The 23,434-nt window shown below is 41.9% G+C and overlaps 1 protein-coding gene across 1 annotated transcript; it reads right to left on the bottom strand.

Moving 5' to 3' along the window:
• Positions 1–291: 291 nt before the first annotated feature.
• Positions 292–6,704, bottom strand: fgf18b (fibroblast growth factor 18b). Its single transcript, XM_036595849.1, has 5 exons — positions 6,600–6,704; positions 4,920–4,959; positions 3,520–3,697; positions 1,398–1,579; positions 292–1,099 (listed from the first exon to the last, which is right to left on the bottom strand). Exons 1-5 carry the CDS (start codon positions 6,629–6,631, stop codon positions 815–817), a joined length of 717 nt encoding a protein of 238 aa, XP_036451742.1. The 5' UTR covers positions 6,632–6,704; the 3' UTR covers positions 292–814.
• Positions 6,705–23,434: the final 16,730 nt, after the last annotated feature.

Genomic DNA, 23,434 nt, shown 5'->3' with positions numbered 1-23,434 from the left:
GTGTCAGAGGGTTTAATATGCCTTTACAGTTGTCCTATAGATTAGCGTTTCAAGCAGATGCTTTGGGTCAAAGATGATGTGTTATATTATACACGTCGGTCTTTCACAGACATTCTGGCTGTGAAATGGTCAATAAAGTTTGCCTATTTTCAACGGTCAGTCACTAGTTTTTTTGGTATCATTGGACACTGGAGGGGCCTTCTTTGGCTTGAAGTGCTGTGTGCCCTTGTCATGAGTCATGGGTTCTCCGAGTTTAGTTCCTGGGTGCGTGCCCAGCCGTCTTTGGTTACATTAGATTGACTACAAGCCTCCACCCTTGATTTGACCTCTACCTGGAGGTGGGTTCCTGTTTGTATGACTCCCCAAAACATCAGTATCCGTTGAAGAAAAGCATGAACGGCTCAGACACACTAAGCCAACTGTCGGCCACTGCTGGGCCATCATTGAGTACCTGTGTCTGACTGTTCCCTTTCGCGGTTTGTCTCGCAGGCCCTAGCCTGTCCTTTTCACCACCCAGTCGTCTGCTTGAGTAAACCGTGAGTACCTAAATTAGCTTTTCAGCCTAGCAAATCAGTGCAGATCCGGAAGCAACTAGCTAGGTTAGTTTGTTTGTCTTTCAAGATACTGGGTCTTCTGGATTTTCTGTTTTTGATTATGAATGCAAACTACTGGTATGGGGAGTCTTTTCACGCAGGCATGTCAGCTTCTTTTCACGAAAGATGTCAAGCAGCAAAAGCTTTCGTTGCCACTTGTCATCTTGGAGTGTCCGAGTGGCCTGAAGTCTTCATATCTGCATGTTAACCTCCACCATGCGTTACGAGTGGAGGTCGGGAGGAGCATGGCTCTCCTGCGTCCTCCTGCCCCTCTTGCTCACGGTGGTGAAGCTGCTGTGCTGCAGGCTGGGCTGCTCTCCAGGAGGGAATCTCTTCATGAAGTGGACGTCCTGTTGGTTGGGGAGAGTCTGCGGCCCTCGCCGAGGTCGGCCCCTTTTGGTGAAGCCCACGTACCAGCCCACGTAGCGTGCCGACATCCAGGCAGTGTAGTTGTTCTCCAGCATTATCTCGATGAAGACGCACTCAGCGTTCCCACTGCTGGCTTTCTGCAGACCAAACACAAACGTTCATGCGCTGTGGTGTACAACATCTGGTGTGGTTTTCATTCATGCTCAGACATGCATCAGCATTAAGGAGCTAAATGTGTTCACCATGCTACGATAGCAAAAAGCAGGCGTGTGTAATGGAATTAGGGGACACCAAAATGCTAACGTGGCTGACGGTGGAGGAAAACCAGTCATATGATCTCATTGGGTTGATGATGACTGGCTCAAACTGAGCCTCCTTTCGTTAGCAATGTTAGCATTCTTAATGAAGGCTTACTGTAATGTTAAAGCAACTCACCCTTCCCACCAGCTTGCCCTTGCGGTTCATGCACAGGTAGAAGTTGGTCTCTTTGCCGCGAATTCTCACCTGACTCCCAAAGGTGTCGGCCTCCACAACAAGCTGGGCTTGTGAAGAGACAACACAGACAGAGAGGAATATAGATGGGCCGAGGACGTGCTCGATTTGCCTTCTCATAAACTCTGCCAGAGAAAATATTGCCAGAGAATTTTTGGGTCTTCCAGGCCAAAACACAGGCAACTCCCCATCTGCAACTATTCATTTCAATAGGTATTAGTCATCTCGGCTAATCGACATAACAAAAAAAATGTCCTTCACTGGGTGCTGCCATCTTGACAACTTCAGTCCTCACTGGCCAATACTGCATACACTGCTCTCTTTCTCTCTCTCTCTTCTCCTCGGCCGTCTGATGGGGCAAACTGATAACACTTTAATCCCCTGCAAACTTTTCTCTGGTATTTAATTTGTATTGTAGTTGAGCCTGTTCTCGTTTGAGGGAGAGCTCGATTGCTATCGGATCATTTGTACAGTCCTTGAATGACATGGAGGTCATATAAGATCGATATCACCCCCCTCCTCTCCTGCTTCCCCAACCAACACGTACGCTTACATGTCCCTCTGTTCTTTGTCTTTGCCCTTCTGTTTAGGACAGAGGAACAGGGCAAATTCAATCCATCACCCGATCGATCCCTTTTTCTTTCCCTCTACACTCTTAAAAATAAAGGTTCCTGGCTTGGATGTGAGGTTCTTGGGATGGCCTGTAGTTTGTTTAGAACCTGTATATTACGCAAAGGTTCTTCATAATTTGAAATCGTTCTTCACAATTGTACATCTATAGAAATTGCTTAGGTTCTTTGGCCTCTTTTTGCAGGCGATCTAGTGGCATTTCTGCTGATGGAATGGATATTTTTTAATGAATTTAAGCAAACAAAACATTATTCCCTGTAACTCTGAGCGTGTTTACATGAACTCAATAATCTGTTTATAATCAGATTTTTGCAGATTTTTATCTGATGATTCAAATGGTCTTGTAAACAGCACACTCTGATTTCTTAAATCGGAGTAACGTCTAGAAATCCGATCAAGAAATCTGATAAAGAGGCTGGATTTCAGCTCAGTAATCAGATTTCTCAGTGCATGTAAACTCTTACTCTGATTTCTTTCAGATTTCTCAGTCTGTGCATGTGCGTTTAATAAGCGAGCAGCGTTGCCGCGAGACGCAGCAAAGCACTTTTGGAGCGACGCTGAAATCAAATACATGCTTGATGAAATGAAGGATTTAAATATTCTTCATCTTCTAGATGATGTATGTTCATATTTTCAGGTAAAGTCTGAGGTTTACATTATGTTTACGTCATGTCTTATACTGTGACTGTGATGGCTGGTTGCAAAGCAGAAATCCAATTACTGTCTGACTCATGTAGGCCTGGAGTTTCCCCATTATCTGATTACTCAAGCACATGCAAACACGTTGATCAGATTACTGACAAAATCTGATTTTCTGCAGTTATCGGATTATTGAGTGCATGTAAAAGCACCCACTGTTGTCTCAGTGTGTGAAAGTTGGGACTCTGAGTTGAGCTGCTAGTGAGCAATGAGGTGTGAAAGGGGAGCGGTTGAACCCCCTGCTGCAAAAACTATCAACATTTTGAATCAACATTTGCAAATGTCTATCCAAGAGGACCATTTGCACATTCATTTTGCCAGTAGCGTAACTACCAGGAGGGCAGGGCAATTGCACTGGTACCCATGATGCAAGGGGACCACCACCTGAAATCTTTATTAGGCCCATTCAAAGAGATACTGATACCCAAGACCCACAGAAAGATCCAATTTCTTAATAAAATACCTCACCTTTGCAATATGATATATTCATTATGTGGAACCTTAAATGGGTCTCCATTTAGGACAACCTTAGATGCTAGTGGGTGGCCTTGAGATAAATAATGAGTAAACGAGCACATTACAAATTAATTTGTTTATTAATTGAACTAATCTTTTCCATATGGGAGGGTCTTGTTCATTTTTTGGCCCTTAAGGTCCTGGTTACGCCACTGCTGTTAGCAGACAGTGGATGTCACCGTATTTGCAAATGTCCTTCTTGGGATGTGGACGTTCTTACCGAATTTGTCCCCATCTTCTCCCTTGGCCAGGATCTTCCTGCCGAGCACCTGCACATGTTTGCCGCTGGTCCTGCTGTACAGCTGGTAGACCCTGTGATGCTTTCTGCTCAGACTATCCCTCACGCCCGTCTGGTTCTCCACATGCTCGCCGAAATCAACATTCTCCACTGCTTGAACCTACACAGAGAGTTAGGAACAGAAGTCATAAAGCCATGGGTTCATACACTGAATATACACCGATCAGGCATAACATTATGACCACCTCCTTGTTTCTACGCTCATTGTCCATTTTATCAGCTCCACTTACTATATAGGTGCACTTTGTAGTTCTACAGTTACAGACTGTAGTCCATCTGTTTCTCTGCATACTTTGTTAGCCCCCTTTTACCCTGTTCTTCAGTGGTCAGGACCCCCATGGACCCTCACAGAGCAGGTACTATTTGGGTGGTGGATCATTCTCAGCACCGCAGTAACACTGATGTGGTGGTGGTGTGTTAGTGTGTGTTGCTGGAGTTTTAAACACCTCAGTGTCACTGCTGGACTGAGAATAGTCCACCAACCAAAAAAATCCAGCCAACAGCGTCCTGTGGGCAGCATCCTGTGACCACTGATGAAGGACTAGAGGACGACCAACACAAACTGTGCAGCAGCAGATGAGCTATCGTCTCTGACTTTACATCTACAAGGTGGACCGACAAGGTAGGAGTGTCTAATAGAGTGGACAGTGAGTGGACACAGTGTTTAAAAACTCCAGCAGCACTGCTGTGTCTGATCCACTCGTACCAGCACAACACACACTAACACACCACCACCACGTCAGTGTTACTGCAGTGCTGAGAATGATCCACCACCCAAATAGTACCTGCTCTGTGAGGGTCCATGGGGGTCCTGACCACTGAAGAACAGGGTAAAAGGGGGCTAACAAAGTATGCAGAGAAACAGATGGACTACAGTCTGTAACTGTAGAACTACAAAGTGGAGCTGATAAAATGGACAATGAGCGTAGAAACAAGGAGGTGGTCATAATGTCATGCCTGATCGGTGTAATAAGTAATGTGTTATATTGTATGCATCATTTTCGTGTTGTCTTTTATCAGTGATTGGCAATGATTGGTTATGATGTAATATGTCATCACTGTCGGAACAAAACCTTGTGCTCAGATTTGTCATTTCTTTTTTTACATAATCTGAAGGCCTAGCTGCCTTTTACACTGTGAGGAAAGGTCATGATGAAATGACCAACAGATGGTCCAAAATGACTCATTCTACTAGCTTACAGTGAAGGTTAAGTTTTTCCCTTCTCCTGAAAAGTCTTGTTTGGAGGTACGAGGGTTCGGTTCTGACAGCAACGATGTGGAAATGAGCTACATATTCGAAGTCAATCCAGAGTCAGATTTACCTGCAGGAGGCTACACAGCAGCAACACGGTCTGGACGCATCTAGCAGAATGAAAAGAGAGAATTGAGATGATCTGTTATCAGACCTTAACATTCCTAAGTATGAGATAAAGCCGGGAGTGAAACGAGTGCAGTTCTGATGACAGATTGAGGAGAACCGTGGAAAAAAAAAAGCAGCAGCCACGATTAGATACAGCAAAGATGTGCTGGTCCACGCTCCCTGCTGCCCTGCTGAAGAAAGATCGCTAGAACCATTAGGGTTAAAACCTAATGGTTCTGGTTCTTCAGATTGAGTGTGTATGGTTCTATATAGTTCCAAAAATGCTTCTTTTATTGTTATAGAACTGTTGTCTTTACTAAAGAACCCTTGATTAACCGTTTTTTAGATGTAGAACCATTTCGGGCTTAAATGGCTCTTTGCATGGTGAAATTGTTCTTCAGATTAATAGAGAACATGGTTCTATGTAGCTATATGTTATTGTGACGATGTCAAGCTTCTAACAATAGATGGACCCTTTTTGATGCTATATAGAACCACTTTCAGCCAGTTCTAAATACTCTTACAAAAGATGGTTCTTCACGGGTCTTTAGTAAAGACAGTGGTTCTATTTAGAACCAGGAACACTCAAAGATCTATTTGCATGCAAGTCGTTCTTCAGATTGATGAAGATGGTTCTATGTAGCACCAAAAAGGGTTCTGTTTTTGTGACGATGTCAAGCTTCAACAATAGAAGAGTCATTTTTGATGCTATATAGAGCCATTTTCAAAAAGGCGCTATATAAAACCATATACAACACATTCTCCATCAATCTGAAGAACCATTTCACCATGCAAAGAACCATTTAAGCATGCCAATGGTTCTTTGAGTGCTCATGGTTCTAAATGGAACCATTTCATGCCTGAATGGTTCTTTGCATGGTGAACTGGTTCTTCAGATTGATAAGAGACTGTGTTGTATATAGTTTCTGTAGAACCTTTTCGTAGAAAATGGTTCTGTATAGTACCAAAAAGAGTTCTGCTATTGTGACAATGCCAAGCTTGCAACAACAGAAGAACTCCTTTTGGTACTATATAGAACCATGTACAACATTCGCCATCAATCTGAAGAACCATTTCACCATACAAAGCATGCAAATGGTTCTTTGAGTGTTGGTGGTTCTAAATAGAACCACTGTCGTTACTAAAGAACCCTCAGCAAACCATATTTGTTTAAAAGTATGGAACCATTTCATGCTCGAACACTTCTTTGCATGGTCAAATAGTTCTTCAGATTGATGGAGAACGTGTTGTATATGGTTCTGTGTATATGGTTCTACTTTCTAATGGACATTAAAGGTTACAGAACACTAGTGTCCTGTTGGACACCCTAAGATCCCAATGGGACACCATCAGGAATCAGTCCCAGAGCACCTGTTAGAGTCCTAGTAAACCATTTGAGTCCTGCACTGTGGTATCAACCCATCGGGACAGTGCAGAACACCATTAGTGACCATTAGTGACCACCAGGAGCCAGCTGACCTTTTTTCAGCAGGGTGTGATCTGAGCAGTGCTCTGCCTGAAGCCCTTAAAGACTGACTGGGGTGCATCGAGAAGTTCTGGCTCGAATGTGAAGCACACGCATGCACGAGACAGGTGGCACGATGCCACAAACGCAGCCGAATCTGCAGACAGTTCAACTTACATGATGGGAAGTGGAGGGAGGATGGGCTGCATGGCTCGCGCGCTCCAGAGAGTGAGACTGCAGGCTGTTTTTTCGCTTGAGATCGTTTCAGAAACACGAGCATCTGAGCGCGCGTGACAGGACGGCGGCTGGTGACGGAGCCCTGTTCACGCGACGGAGACCGTCCCCTGCTGGAGCAGCACAGGTGAAGCCCACACGCCGCTCTGTCCGGACAGCCCGCCGCGCAGCTCCTCTGTCTTCATGACAGGCTTTCAGATCTGAGCGCTGTCGAGAAGCTGGAGTTTTCATAGGGCGAAAAGACAGTTAGGAATAAAAATATATAAATATATATGTGTAAAAAGGGGGGGTGGGGGTCTCTTCCAGGTTCTCCTGCAGTGTCGGGCTGCTCTGCTGGTTTTTCTCCCCTTTTTCTGCCCTCTTTTGTTTCGGTAAAGCTCCCCTCGCTCGCCACAGGACAGCGCGTTTGCTGAATGGGGAGGAAGCGCCGCGCGCCGGAGTGGAACGAGGAGGAGGAGCGCGCGGGGCTGGGACGGTGCGAGCGAGCAAGCGGGTTCAGTTGTCGCCAAGGGGTGGGAGGGAAGGAGGGAGGGAGAGGCGGTGGTGGTGGTGGGGGGGGTGGGGGGGCATCGTGGTCCACCACCATCATGGCAAAAATATGAAGTATGTTTCCGTTTAAATATGAAATATGATAATAAATACAATAAAATGAGGCTTTGGAGCGCGTTTTGACTGTCATACTTAAAAAAAAGAGGGTTCTTTAGTAAAGGTAGTGGTTCTGTTTAGAACGCTGAGATCCATATACACTAAGGGGTTTTCTAGAGTCTTTAATAAAGGCAGAGGTTCTATTTAGAACTATGGACACTCAAAGAACCATGTGCAGGCTTACATGCTTCGTAGTGTGGTGAAATGGTTCTTCAGGTTGATGGAGAATGTGTTGTAGGCCTACATGGTTCTGTGTAGCATCAAATAAGGTTCTTCTGTTGTTGTGATGCCAAGCTTGTAACAATAGAAGAACCCTTTTTGATGCTATATAGAATCATTTCTATATAGAACCATGTACAACACATTCTCCATCAGTTGGAAGAACCATTTCACTGTGCAAAGAACCATTTAAGCACGCAAAAGGTTCGTCGAGTGTTCATGGTTCTAAATAGGTTGTCTTTACGAAAGAACCGTATTTTTTTTTAACAGTGTAGAGCCATTTCATGCTTGAATGGTTCTTTGCATGGCGAACTGATTCTTCAGATGGAGAATGTGTTGTATATGGTTCTATGTAGCACCAAAAAAGGCCCTGTTATTGTGACGATGCCAAGCCTTTAACAATTGAAGAACCCTTTTTGTGCTGGTTCCATATAAAACCATATACAGCACGTTCTCCATCAATCTGAAGAACCATTTAACCATGCGAATAACCATTTAAGCTGGCAAAGAACCATTTAAGCATGCAAATGGAGCCATTGTCTGTACTAAAGAACCCCCATTTCATGCTTGAATGATTCTTTGTATGGTTCTTCAGATTGATGGAGAACGTGTTGTATGTGGTTCTATGTAGGACCTGTTTGAAAATGGACCAAAAAGGGTTCTGCTATCGTGACAATGTCAAGCTTGCAACTATTTTTTTTTTTGGTGCTATATAGAATCATATACAATACATTCTCCATCAATCTGAATAATAATAATAATAATAATAATAATAATAATAATACATATTTATGTAGCACTTTTCATTTTAATTACAACATAAGTAAAACATTTAAAATACAAAACACTACAGTGAAAATTATAAATGATGAAAGAAAACAATCCACTTCTAGACACGTCCTTGCTTAATCAGATATATTTATATATTTTTTAAATCTGTATTTATAAAGATAAATCGGGCTTTCATTGCTCATATTATCTAGAATGCTGTTCCAGAGTTACGGGGCTACGTAAGTAAATCCACCAACTGAGCTGTAAGAGATCCAGAGTTTGCAGCATGCTTGAGCAAAGTGGCCTAGATGGGCTTCAGCATATCAGTAAGATATAACATGAACTGGGCCATTAAGAGATATTGACACTCTTGGGTACCACTGGTAAGGGATAACGGGGCAGGGGGCAGGCACACTGGATTTGATCAGTAGCTAATTGCTTTGCCTGACCACAATGACCACACCATGTAAAACTGTAGTTGATCCTCTCCTAACTCTCATGTTCTAACTCTGAAGATAACCGTTACCATCTGGCTAGTGGTGGCTGCTACATATGACCTCCAGTGGAACTTGTACTGGCTGGTGGCATCTCATCTCATGTTCAAGTTAACCAATTAGAATTAAGCAGGCTGTGCCAAATATGCCAACTGTACTATCAGTAATACACTGATCAGGCATAACATTATGACGTTGTTTCTACGCTCATTGTCCATTTTATCAGCCCCACTTACTATATGGGTGCACTTTGTAGTTCTACAGTTACAGACTGTAGTCCATCTGTTTCTCTGTGTACTTTGTTAGCCCCCTTTTACCCTGTTCTTCAGTGGTCAGGACCCCCATGGACCCCCACAGAGCAGGTACTATTTGGGTGGTGGGTCATTCTCAGCACTGCAGTAACACTGATGTGGTGGTGGCGTGTTAGTATGTGTTGTGCTGGTATGAGTGGATCAGACACAGCAGTGCTGCTGGAGTTTTTAAACACTGTGTCCACTCACTGTCCACTCTATTAGACACTCCTACCTTGTCGGTCCACCTTGTAGATGTAAAGTCAGACGATAGCTCATTTGCTGCTGCACAGTTTGTGTTGGTCATCCTCTAGTCCTTCATCAGTGGTCACAGGACGCTGCCCACAGGACGCTGTTGGCTGGATATTTTTGGTTGGTGGACTATTCTCAGTCCAGCAGTGACACTGAGGTGTTTAAAAACTCCAGCAGCACTGCTGTGTCTGATCCACTCAGACCAGCGCAACACACACTAACACACCACCACCACATCAGTGTTACTGCAGTGCTGAGAATGATCCACCACCCAAATAGTACCTGCTCTGTGAGGGTCCATGGGGGTCCTGACCACTGAAGAACAGGGTAAAAGGGGGCTAACAAAGTACGCAAAGAAACAGATGGACTACAGTCTGTAACTGTAGAACTACAAAGTGCACCTATATAGTAAGTGGAGCTGATAAAATGGACAATGAGAGTAGAAACAAGGAGGTGGTCATAATGTTATGCCTTTAGTGGTGGTTTAGTGGTGGCTGTGACATCTAAATATGCTTTGCAGAGCTATGGCTAGTTTTCCCCTTAGCTTCCTACTGTGGCTTAGCAAAAAACCAACATGGCTGTTCACGACCACAAGTTTAGTTCAGCTCCCTGCAATATTGGAACCTTATGACAGACCTTGACTCACTCATGCATGAACTGCTACACATTGCTTATGTCACAGAAGCAAACCAAAGTCAGATACTAGCTTTCAAGCAAGGCTCAAGCTCAGAAATACTTAACCACTCATAGAACTACAAACAGGCTTAGAACTCATTACCTGCTGATTTACCTCATAAGCTGGTTAATTTGTCACTGGGCCAAATTAAGTCCTTCTACATTCTAGTGATACCATGTTACTGTCACATACTATTGCACATTGTTTTGGCATTGAAATACTTCTTGCCTCTCTGCACTGTTAGAAATAAAGGTTCTGTGCAGGTACATTTTTCGATTCATCAAGGTACAGACTATGTAAATGTTCCCTCAAAGGTACAACAGTGGTTTTAAGGTCCAATTGTGGACCTTAAGTAAGTTTTTCCAGGTGAAAAGTACATATTTGTACCTTTTCATAACCGAATGTTTTAAACAGAACAGTAAAATAAAAGCCTGGAGACGAGACGGGGTGTGTGGAGTCAGTACAGCTTAGAACATATCATTTCAGTGGATTATGGTTCAGTTATGTTCCCTGACTAAAGGTACTGAGATGGACCCTTGAGGGAACCACCCCAGTGACAAGAGGGAAACTGCTCCAGTGACAGTTTACTACCTTTATTTCTGAGAGTGTGTACTGATAAGTGTTTCATCAACAAGGGGGCTTGGGCCTTGTGTACCTTCTGCCTTGAATACTGTCCACATCTCCACTTACCTCACTACAAACTGCTCACCTAGACCTGATCTGAGCAACCAAGTCATGTCCTCAATGGTAGGAGCCACCGCTGGGAAAGTTGAGACAGCACCAGGAGGTGGTTCAGATGATACAATGTGGTCTTGCTGGAATTATCGGCATGCTAGTACGACTCGCCAGAGCAGCTAATTTAAGCCTTACCTCTGCTTCCCTTCATCCTGAAGACATTGCACAGGATTCAGAGCTGTTTTACTACAGGCTCCACAATAGTTCCCAGTACTGCTGTCACTTTGAAAGGTTTCACCATGAAAGCTTTCACTGACAAAGAATGTAACTGAGCTTCGGTGAACTGTGGAAGACAATCAGAGTTGCCAGAAACTTGGAATCTGCCAAGATTCTTGGAAAATACCTTTCACATTAGGCATTTCTGTTGGTAAAAGATGTGACCTGTGCTCAGGACGTTCCAATTTGCCAGAATTCATAAAGCCACAGGTGCATTCATAACCAGATTTCTGTCTAGTCCCAAACCGCAAAAGCCATAGACCACAAATATTTTCCATGGACAGGGCCTGTTAAGATCCATTTCCCCCAGAGATGAAGGATGACAGAGACAGAGATTAAGCATGATTAACTTTGTGAGTTATTTTTCCTTCCTCTTTTAAGCATCTCAAAACCTCTTGAAAGGGAACCTTTTAAAAAGGGAGTAGGTAAGACGAAACTCTATTAGAATATGACAAAAGAGGAAAGCGAGTGTGAGGGAGGTATGTAAGCAAAGAGCAATTCCAAAATGAACATTGCTTTGGGATTTCGGCAACACTGTTCAGTCCCCCTCCCCACTTCCCTGACCACAACAGAACCGCAGACACCCGGTCAGCCAACAAGCGCCAGTAGTGCGCGCAACCCCCGCCCCGTTGCTCCCGCACCCCTGTACCCCATCTCGCAAGAGAGCTGTGCAGAGCCAGAGAGAGTGAATGGAAGGAGAGATGAGGTTTCTTGGCAGTACCGAACGTCTTAAATGTTCCGTGTCACATTTCCCGAGTTTGCTCACTGGTCATAGCGGTCATAATAAACACACAATCATTGCCCATACTTCGCCATCGCTCAAACCTTCTATAGCATCCAGAGATTTCTTCGGATTTCTTCGGATCTCTTTCAGATGCCGTTCTCTAATATGTAAGGCATTTCAGTGAACCTGGAGAGAGATGACAGCGCACTTAACAGGTCATAACATTCCTGTGGTAATCAAAGGTGTTGTGAAAAGATATATTGGACCTAAAGGAGAAAGAAAGGGAGTTGTGAGAGAAAGGGAAGCCTGTAGCATCTTTTCTGTAGCTGTTGTGCCTGTAAGCCATCTTAAACCTCTATACTCTTCCCTAAGAATGCATTCATTTTACGAGAGAGGTAGTTTTCAAGATTTGCCCGACCGACTGGTTTAGGATAAAGTATTTGTGTAATTTCCAGAGTTTCCCACAGATAGTACATATGGACAAAGGAAAAATCATAGCCTGGAGGTTCACGTCGACATTTCACCACAGAATACACTCAATAACAATAACAACACCGCACATGTGTGTGTGTTAACACATATTTAATTAATGTGAGGTGGATTTAGACAAGACTGTTTTACTGAGGGAGTTATTGCTGTCAGAATGTAAAAATTACACACTGCGATTCATACTGGATTAAAATCACTCCACAATTATTACTGTCAGAGTGTAAAACTACACACACTGCAGATTCATACTGGATTAAAATCACTCTACAATTATTACCGTCAGACTGTAAAACTACACACACTGCAGATTCACACTGGATTAAAATCACTCACAATTATTACCGTCAGACTGTAAAACTACACACACTGCAGATTCATACTGGATTAAAATCACTCCACAATTATTACTGTCAGACTGTAAAACTACACACACTGCAGATTCATACTGGATTAAAACAACTTTACAATTAATAATGCCAGACTACAAAAACTACACACCGCAGATTCAGACTGGATTAAAGTAGCTCCACATTGATTACTGTCAGACTCTAAAAACTGCACAACCGCAGATTCATACTGGGTTAAATTACAGATCTTGCGGGTAATTACTTAAGTTTCAGCAGCACCTCCAGGAAGAACTAAAGCTGACTCTAACTGGGTTTCACTGCGTCGTTACACACCTGATATGTCTGCTGTGATTTGGTAACCCTTTGTCCCAATGATCTCTCTCCCCATTCTCCCTCTCTCTCTCTCTCTCTCTCTCTCTCCTCTCTCTCTCTCTCTCTCTCCCCCTCTCTCTCTCTCTCTCCCTTTCTCCCTCTCTCTCTCCCTCTCTCCCTCTCTCTCTCCCTCTCTCTCTCCCTCTCTCCCTCTCTCTCCCTCTCTCTCTCTCTGCCTGAGCAGGCGAGGCCCTCCACCCAGATGTGATTTTCGAGATGAAATGCAGAAATGTTGAAATAAGATCTTAGAGAGAGAGAGAGAGAGAAGGAAAGACTTTAGACACCCCGTCTCCCGGCCTTCTCCATGTCTCCTGAGATGTTTTCACCACCGTGTTTTATTTTAGATACAGCTCTGCTTTGCGCTGCGTTCGGGCCCGTCTGTAACCCAGTTCCTGCGCAGAGGCCGCACTGCGAGCGCTGAATGGATTGCGTGCGTGTGAAAGGAGGCCTGTTCGGCGCATAGTTTACCTATTCTCTCAATGGAGTCAGTCTCGCCTTTCGTGTCTCAAGTATTCCGGGCTCATTTTTCTCCGACCATTTCTCACCGGGACATGTCCAACTTTAACAGCTTCAGACAAAATAGGAGTGTCTCCCCCTTCTGTTTGTCTCCCTCTGTCTCGCTCGCTCTCTTCCTCTTGGCTCATCTTCCCCTCTTTCCAGACTTTGAAGGGAGCTCAGGCTTCTAATATAAGACAGGTCCCTACCACAACAAAGGAGGCAACTTTGACTTTGAATAAACACTTTCTCTCTTCTTTTATTCCCCCCTCCTCCCTGTCTGCGCACCCCCCCCCCAAACTCCCACTTTTTCCCTCTCTGTGTTATTTCGCTCTTGGCCCGTTGCGAAGTATGTGCACTTGTTATGTGTTTTCCATGGTAGCCAGTCTTCTGGAATAGATTAGGCCGCGCGGGGAGGAGGAGGAGAAGAAGGAGGAGGAGGGGGAGGCAGCAGAGAGCTAAACTTGGTCGAGGGAGACAAAGGTGTAAAAGGGATGGAAGGGTGAAAAGAAGAGCCGAATAAGGGAGAGGGATGGAAAAAGGAAGTGAGCAGCTGAATAATAGGGGGAGAGGAGTATTGGGGGGGGGGATGACAGTGAAGGAGAGAGTTCAGGTCACTGTAGGTAAATGGAGCAGCCTTTTGTTGTTAGTTGGATTCAAGCCTTTTTATTGGGGTCATATAGAGTGAAGAATCACTTCTATTACCATATTACTTTCAAACAAGCAGAGTGTATTTAACCCCTTTATATCCCAGTCCTATTACATTGTATTGAAAAGCTTATTATTCAGTAATTACATGGAAAACGACACTTATTCCCAGGCTATAGGCATGGTTATAAACATTTGGACTTGCCAGTGGGTCCTGGCCATTTGAGGGGTTCAGCAAACTGAACTTAACACCTAAAAAGACCTGTACACATCTGCTGTTTATTCTCATTGACAAGATAATTTACCTGTTATAGAGCAATTTATAGCAATTACTGAATAATAAGTCTTAAGATTCGTAAATGACAAATAAGACTCAACAAAATCCCTACTTAAGTAAAAGTGCTGCTACTTAATTGTTTTAAATTAAGGTACATTGATATAAAGAATGATCGTCCACAGTTTTACAGGGTTTGTGGAACATTTAAGCTATTTACATAGAGAGGCACTGACCACAGAACATATAAGCAATGAAGTGCTATTATGCTTGTTCTAATCTAGAGCAGTGGCAGGTCAAAATTGGCCATTGAGGTTGTTTGATTAGGCCTGCCAGGAAATTAACCCCTTAAAATCCCAGGCTTATTACAAACAAACTTACTAAGATTTATTATTCAGCAACTACAGGGACTTCAATGCGAACTGGCCGAGCTATTCTTAGGTTATAGAAGTGTACTAAACTTTAGGCCCTGGCCATAAAGGATTAACCCTTAACTCCAACCTTTTGACCAATCAGAGAGCAAACATATTTTTATACTGTATTTAAATTAATACATTTTATTTTCCTTTTTGAAAGATTTTAGCTACAAAATACAGTAATATTATAAAGTAAAGATTGATGAGAATGTGTTGCATATGATTCTATACAGAACCGTTTTTTTAAATTGGTTCTATAGAGCACTAAAAATTGTTCTTCTATTGTTAGGATGTCCAGCTTATAACAATAGCAGATCCATTTTCGGTGTTACAATCATATACAACACATTTTCCATCCATCTGAAGAACCATTTCACCATGCAAAGAACCATGTAGGCATGCAAGTGGTTCTTTTGAGTGTTCATGGTTCTAAAGAACCACTGTCTTTACTAAAGAACCCTTGAAGAACCATCTTGAGTGTAATAGACCTTTAAGCATGAAATGGTTCTGTACAGAACTCATGGTCCTAAATAGAACCATTGCTTTTACTAAAGAACACTTAAAGAGACATTTTTTAGGTATTTACATTTTTGAAAGCTTAATTTGACACCTGAGATGTTGTCTGTTACTCTGTAAGTGCTTCTAAAAATGAAAACAGCTGTGCCCTCAAATGGTGCAACTGTCTAAGCATTGGCTCTGCTATTGATTGTGAGTTTGATTCCTGGCGATGCCCCAGCCATCTGTGGCAGGGTGGGTAAGATGTAGAGTTGCCACCCATCCAGGATGTCCCTGGAATATGTCTGTCAGTCCAGGAAAAAGGTAATTCCACAAAATGTCCAGGAATCCAATCATTTTCATATCGTCACTGTCCAAAGCAAAACAAATGACAAAGTAGTAATTTTACAGCACAAAAATGTTCTTTAATTTTAAAGGAAGTTGTTAAAAAATAGGTGTTATTGAAAGTGATTTTGGAGCATTTCTATTGGTCTATTCATCATAAGATTATTACACATTGCAAAGGGCAGCTGCTGAACTCACATGATGTAGAAAAAATAAAAATTGACAAAAATTGAGATACCCATTTTTCTTTGGACAGTGATGATAGGTTATTATTCCTTACGAAGTATAAACTACTTCTTTTTATCTAGTCAAATCATTTGTATACAGAAATTGGGTGTTATTATTTCAGGATACGCTCAATGTAGGGACAATTGTTTGGAAAAGGTGCACAGTTTCGGCACTAGGCAGCACTTAAATGCAATGACTGAGAAGATTAGGCTCTGTAGCTGAACTGACATCCGTTTGCCTCAGATTGCATAGTGAGCATAGCTACCCACCCACTGAATTTAATGAAAAATCAAGCCACTGATTGTGTGTCCAGGAATTTTACAGACCCAAGTAGCCATTGTGGTTGTCAGTTAGCTCACAACGATATGATAGTTAGTGTCCTCCTCCAAGCCTGTTGAGCTGTACGAGAAAGTTGTGTAAGCAGCATTTACATTTACAGCATTTGGCCGACGCCCTTATCCAGAGTGACTTACAATCTTATCATTTTACACAGGTAGGCAAAAGCAGTGCTAGGAGTCTTGCCCAAGGAATCTTATTGGTATAGTATAGATTGCTTACCTAGGCGGGGCATTGAACCCCAGCCTACCCACTACACTATACCAACCAAGCAGCAGTTTGAAGAGATGTGGTGGAGCTTCACGTGACTTGGAGGAAGCACATGCTAGACTTCACCCTGCCAGGTTAGTAGCATTGTGTGATAGTAGGAGGCCTTGCTAGCATGTACAGTTGGCAATGACTAAACTGGGTTAAAAATAATTGTTTATTAGAAACGCACTGAATTATCCTCAAAAATCACCACTACATGCAGAAGAAATGTAACAAATGTAACTCAATACAGCAACAAGCCTTGTACTAACAACCCCGGACAAACAAGTACAGAGTTATTTGCTCTGCTCCTTGTCTTAGACCTGATTATCTCACTGCTTATACTGCAACTCTGTTATAATCTAATCTCCCAAATCCTGCCTCGTTCCACAGCTTGTAACCCACTTCCTCAAACTGCATTTGCAATGTAGAACATTATGAGCTGTCATCACCCCCACCACCCCACTGCCCCTCTCCCCCTCCCCCTCCCCTCCCCTCGGCGCTGGCTGGGTTAAAACCACAGCTCCCCTCTCTCCACCGGCGAGAACATGTTACCGCAGCCAGCGAACTCGAAAGTACATAAATGGACATTCTCTGCATCTTTTTTTTGTTGCTACGAGTGGAGATCATGTGTTTTAGTCTGCAAACCACAAGAGCTCTGTATCTGCACACTCTCTCTCGCATGCACACTCTGTGGCAGCGAGGCATTTCATGAGCGAGGGTCTCAGCGGTTGACCGGCGCTGCTGCCAGAGCTTTGGCGTGCCAGAGAATCCATTTACTCTTCCAGAGCTTTCATCCTTATGGTGCATCCTCCGAAACATCTTCCACGAGAGCACACTGTCCTGTAAGTGCCTATGTGTGTGTGTGTGTGTGTGTATGTGTGTATATTGTCAGGATGAAAGTGTATGGATATATAGTATTGATACATATGTGTACTACATATTATGTATACAGATCAGCCATAACATTAAAACCTTGTTTCTACGCTCATTGTCCATTTTATCAGCTCCACTTACTATATATGTGCACTTTGTAGTTCTACAGTTACAGACTGTAGTCCATCTGTTTCTCTGCATACTTTGTGACCCTGTTCTTCAGTGGTCAGGACACCCACAGGACCCTCACAGAGCAGGTATTATTTGGGTAGTGGTGTGTTAGTGTGTGTTGTGCTGGTCTGAGTGGATCAGACACAGCAGTGCTGCTGGAGTTTTTAAACACCTCAGTGTCACTGCTGGACTGAGAACCAAAAACACCCAGCCAACAGTGTCCTGTGACCACTGATGAAGGACTTGAGGATGACCAACACAAACTGTGCAGCAGCAGATGAGCTATCGTCTCTGACTTCACATCTACAAGGTGGACTGACAAGGTAGGAGTGTCTAATAGAGTGGACAGTGAGTGGACACAGTGTTTAAGAACTCCAGCAGCACTGCTGTGTCTGATCCACTCGTACCAGCACAACACACACTAACACACCACCACCACGTCAGTGTTACTGCAGTGCTGAGAATGACCCACCACCCAAATAGTACCTGCTCTGTGGGGGTCCATGGGGGTCCTGACCACTGAAGAACAGGATCACAAAGTCTGCAGAGAAACAGATGGACTACAGTCTGTAACTGTAGAACTACAAAGTGCACCTATATAGTAAGTGGAGCTGATAAAATGGACAGTGAGTGTAGAAGCCCTTGGGAGTTTTAATGTTATGGCTGATCGGCGTATATATAAAGTACATGGGACATTATTTCACATATAGGTACAGAATTACAAACAAAAAAAAACATTTGGTCTTCACAATGTTGAAATGAAATTGATGAAATTGTCCAGAAAATTACTTGGCAAAAAAAATGATGTTAACTTTCATTCAAATTTAAGACTGTTTTGTTCTTCCCCTGTGAAGTCACCGTTCTTTAGTAAAGGCAACGGTTAAATGGAATCAAGACAAGAACTACTAGAATGTTTGAATGGTTCTCTGCCTGGTTAAACGGTTCTTATCTGTGATGGAGAATCTGTTGTATATGGTTCTTTAAAGGACCACTTAAAAATTGGTTCAGGTTCAGAGTTCAAAACACATTAAGGAATTCTAACTGATTTGGACTTTAGATTAAAAGCTTTTTGCTTTGAATGACCCTACACCTAATCATATTTATTTTATTAAAACAAATGACTGAACATTCCATTTTGTCATTGCCAAAACAATCATAACGCTACCCAAATGTCTACCAAATGTTTCAGTAGTGACTGTTTCGGTAGTAACAATTTTAGCTCATTTTGAGCAGAACTCAAACTCAGCCAGTACATGACCAGCAAACACAGCTTTGAACAGCTGCACACTCATAAAATCATCATATTTTTCATTAAAACACAAAAAAGTTCACTTAATTGCACGAAATCTGTGACATTTTATAAAAATCCAAGTTGATTTTCAGACTTTGGGACACATTTACCTCAAAACAATGGGATCTAACAGCTCACAATGTGGCCATGGGGGACAGGGATGCAGCCTCCCTTCCTGCTGTACAATGCAGGGGCGTGGCTAAAACAAGGCTCCGCCCAGTGACAAAAACTCTGTGTTTCAGTAGTGACATGAAAACGTGGGACAGCATTTCCTTTTCTTATTTTCTTTTTTTTTTTTACTGTTTTGAAATTAAATATTAATGATAATAATTAATGATCTAAATCCTTCAACCTCAAAATGAATCAAACTTTAGAAAAATACACAAAAAAGTCTAAGTATTTTTTCCACAAATGTAAATTTAGGGGTTAGGGTTTGTGACAGACCCTTCCCACTAGGAAGTAACCAATAAATCATGATTATAAATATATAAATATCGCTGTTGTCAGAACAAAACCTTGTATCACCAAAATGATAACTTTACAGGAGAAGGAAAAAACGTACCTTACTTTTAATGTAAGTAAGTCAGACTTTTTCCAAGTCATTTTGAGTCGTTTCTTTTGGTCCATTTATCATGAAATTTTCACACAATATAAAGGGCAACAGGCATTTTCAAATTATGCCAAAAACTCAAAATTGCCAAAAATGGAGATATGAGTTTTGTTCCGACAGCAGCGGTATATATATATATATATATACATATATATATATACATATATATATATATATATATATATAATACTTTGTTGTTAAATAGTTTTGAACTGATTTGGTAGAAGGTCCATCATATACTTGTAATAATACATACTTTCTTTGTGTAAAAGAAGCAATCAATATGGTCGTCCGCTCTTCGCCCCACTTCTTTGACTCTGCCTGCTGTCAGTCACCTTTAAATTGCTGCTACACAACTGGCCTGAGAACCGCTGGCAGATTTTCACACAGACTCACTCACTTTATAAGGTGAAGCAGCATAAGGTCTTCTTTTAGGCCAATAAATCAATTGAAGCTCAGTTCTGTCCCACTGTGAGACTGTTTAGAGTGTCAGCTAGCCTGATCTCTTTTACAGCATATTGGCAGACCGGAGCATTAATAAAAAAATCGTCTGCTGCTCTTTGAACCAGGAAAAAAGCCAAAAGAATAATTAACTGAGGAATGAATGCTGAAGCGCAATAGTCTAATACTTTTCAGTTTACGTGGAATGCAAAGAACAAGCCAGTTCTGAGAGTTATTTGCTGTAAGGCACATCTGGGTTTCCATAAAACATGGGAAAAACAAGGGAAGAAAAAGGGAGGGAGAGAAAAAAAACAGAACACGGAAACAGAAAGTAACCCCGCTGTCCCACACATACATGACATGGTCTATTTAAATAATCAAACATGAACGTGCGATGCACCCTGGCAACCGGTCACTAGTCAATATGGCAGCACAACAGAGACACCTGGATTAGAGGAAACAACCTGTGTGTGCTGTGATACAATGAAACAGGTTTTCCTCCCTAAAAATAACCATTTAAAGTCTAAGTGGGTTTACATTTCAATTCTTCACCGTAATAACTTCATAAATTACACATTAGTTACATAGTAGTTACTGGATAGTAAGCCTTGATGTTAATAACTGAAGAATAAGCTTTAGTATTAATAACCGAATCATAATACTGCAGTTTAAGTGATTAAAAAGATCAGTTTAATAGGGAGATTAACTGTACAGATGATAAGGATAGTACTGCCAAAGAGAAAATATTAAATAATTAATTAAAATAATTAAGGTCAGCTGCCTTTTTCATTGGTCAAAAATTCACAATGAATGTCCAAAAGTAGTTAATATGAAATCTTGTCATACATTAAAAAATCATTACACTATATACATTATATGTGTGCTCCATAAGGTTGAGGTCAGGGCTCTGTGAAGGCCAGTCAAGTTCTTCCACACCAAACTCACCCAGCCAGGCCTTTATGGACCTTGCTTTGTTCACTGGGGCTCAGTCATGCTGGAACAGAAAAGGCTAGTCCCCTTTTACCCTGTTCTTCAGTGGTCAGGACCCCCATGGACCCTCACAGAGCAGGCACTATTTGGGTGGTGGGTCATTCTCAGCACTGCAGTAACACTGACGTGGTGGTGGTGTGTTAGTGTGTTGCGCTGGTCTGAGTGGATCAGACAGTTTTTAAACACCTCAGTGTCACTGCTGGACTGAGAATAGTCCACCAACCAAAAATATCCAGCCAACAGCGTCCTGTGACCACTGATGAAGGACTATGATTAGCTCATACTGTACATCAAGAGGGGAGCAATTGTCTCTGGTTTTATATCTACAGGGTGGACTGACAAGGTAGGAGTGTCTAATAGAGTGGACAGTGAGTGGACACAGTGTTTAAAAACTCTAGCAGCACTGCTGTGTCTGATCCACTCAGACCAGCACAACACACACTAACACACCACCACCACATCAGTGTTACTGCAGTGCTGAGAATGACCCACCACCCAAATAGTACCTGCTCTGTGGGGGTCCATGGGGGTCCTGACCACTGAACAACAGGGTAAAAGGGGACTAACAAAGTATCAGAGAAACAGATGAACTACAGTCTGTAACTGTAGAACTACAAAGTGCACCTATATAGTAAGTGGAGCTGATAAAATGGACAATGAGTGTAGAAACAAGGAGGTGGTCATAATGTTATGCCTGATCGGTGTGTATAAATATACACACACCAACACACTGACCATCACACCTACGTGAGCTTGTTGGATGTCCCATTCCAAAACCATAGGCATTAATATGAAGTTGCCCCTTTTTTTGCACCTAAAACAGCTTCCACTCTTTCCACAAGATTTTGGAGTGTCTGTGGGAATTTTTACTCATTTAGTCTAAACAGCATTTGTAAAGTCAGACACTGATGTTGGACAAGAAGACCACTGGAGTTCCTCCACACCAAACTGAACCTGAAAGATTTCGACTTTCATGAGTTTATTTTTTAAGTAATAAAACTTTGTTGTTTATACTTTTGAACCAGTTTAGTAGAATGATCCATGTATGCATCTACCACCTTCTAATCAGACTGTATCTCTTGCAAAATAGGGAAGTCACACAGTCAACTACCTTCTCAGAAATAAAGCTATGTAACTGTCACTGGGGCAGGACCCCTCTTGTCACTGGGGTGGTACCCTCAAAGGTACATCTCAGTACCTTTAGTCAGGGAACATAACTGAACCATAATCCACTGAAATGATATGTTCTAAGCTGTACTGACTCCACACACCCCGTCTCGTCTCCAGGCTTTTATTTTACTGTTCTGTTTAAAAACATTCGGTTATGAAAAGGTACAAACACGAACTTTTCACCTGGACAAACTTATTTTTAGTGACCCTAAAACCACTGTTGTACCTTTGAGGGAACATTTACATAGTTTGTACCTTGATGAATGAAAAATGTACCAGAACCGAACCTCTATTTCTACCAGTGTATTTGTATTTCCTCAGTTAGATATATTCTAGTAAAAATGCAATGGATTAACATTCTGATTAATGTTTTGTGTTGAATTCCTTCGTGTTGTTGATCCCACCAAAACAAGAGTTTTAAAAACAATTCTTATGCTGACAGATTCCCTGAAGTTCCACGGCAGTTCTACAAGTTACTCAGAACTTCAATAGTTTTTTAACATTTTCAAGAAATTTGTACTTCTACCCAAGAAAGGGAGAAAAGAAGAAAACAGAACATGGAAATGGAAAGTAGCCACAGCGTCTCCACATACCAGGTGTTATTTTTTCTTTTTTTAGAAAGACACTTTTACTTCTGCTTGAATCATTATTGTATGATAAAAATACTTTCACTTGAGTCTGGGTTTTGGGCTCCTCTACCCAGCTCTGATGTCTGATATGGGCACGATATGCTGATTTTAAACAAAATAAATGGTTTTTGGGCTTGAAATTTGATTGAGATTAAACATGGCTGTTAGCCACATACCTCAGCTATTTTTATCTAGATAAAAAAGCCGCACGTAACAGCAGTGATGCTGCCCTCCACAGGGTGCGCTCACGGCTGCACTACAGACCAGCACTGGCTGCTGGAACTGCGTCAGTGATCCATACAGGGCTATAAGTGATATAAGCGGTTGCGTGGGGCCACTGAGCCACCAGGGGGCCCTGTGTGGGCACTTAAAAAATTTATAAAATGAACTTATCAAGAATTAGAAGAAGTGGAGCGAATCCACAGCTTTGCTGATTTTCTGAGTGAAAATATGTTAACAAATTCTCTACAAAGAACAAAATTAGCTCCGTCAAATAAAAAATACAAAAATAAAAAAATAAATAAATATTCCTTGCTGATTTTCATTTTACTATCACTTAAACATGGTAGCTGTACTTTACATTTTGTGAAATCTTCATGATGAATAGACCAACAGAAATGCTCCAAAATCACTTGGAATAAAACCTCTTTATATCAACTTAAATTAAAAGTTTTTGGCTTCTTCTGTAAATGTAATTTTTTGGAGATACATCTTTTTTTTCATTTTAATGCACAGTTTTTCATTTATTTGTTGAGTTTAACATTTAAAACAATAAATGATTAAAATAAAAAAAAAATGTGCTATAATTTCTGCACAGAAACACATTTATGTCAAATTTCCCTCAAATATTTTTAATTCAGTGAATAAACAGTAATTGTGCATTA

This window comes from Colossoma macropomum, unplaced genomic scaffold, assembly GCF_904425465.1.
Source record: "Colossoma macropomum unplaced genomic scaffold, Colossoma_macropomum, whole genome shotgun sequence".
Lineage (NCBI taxonomy): Eukaryota > Metazoa > Chordata > Actinopteri > Characiformes > Serrasalmidae > Colossoma > Colossoma macropomum.
The sequence above is the reverse complement of the archived record's forward strand: the minus strand, read 5'-3'. Positions and strand labels throughout refer to the sequence as shown.

Coding starts and splice junctions, on each gene's coding strand:
- fgf18b (XM_036595849.1), bottom strand. CDS start 6,631: ATGCAGCCCATCCTCCCTCCACTTCCCATCAT. Junction 4,960..6,599: donor CTCCCTCCACTTCCCATCAT/GTAAGTTGAACT, acceptor TCATTCTGCTAG/ATGCGTCCAGACCGTGTTGC. Junction 1,580..3,519: donor AGAAGATGGGGACAAATTCG/GTAAGAACGTCC, acceptor TTTCTCTGGCAG/AGTTTATGAGAAGGCAAATC.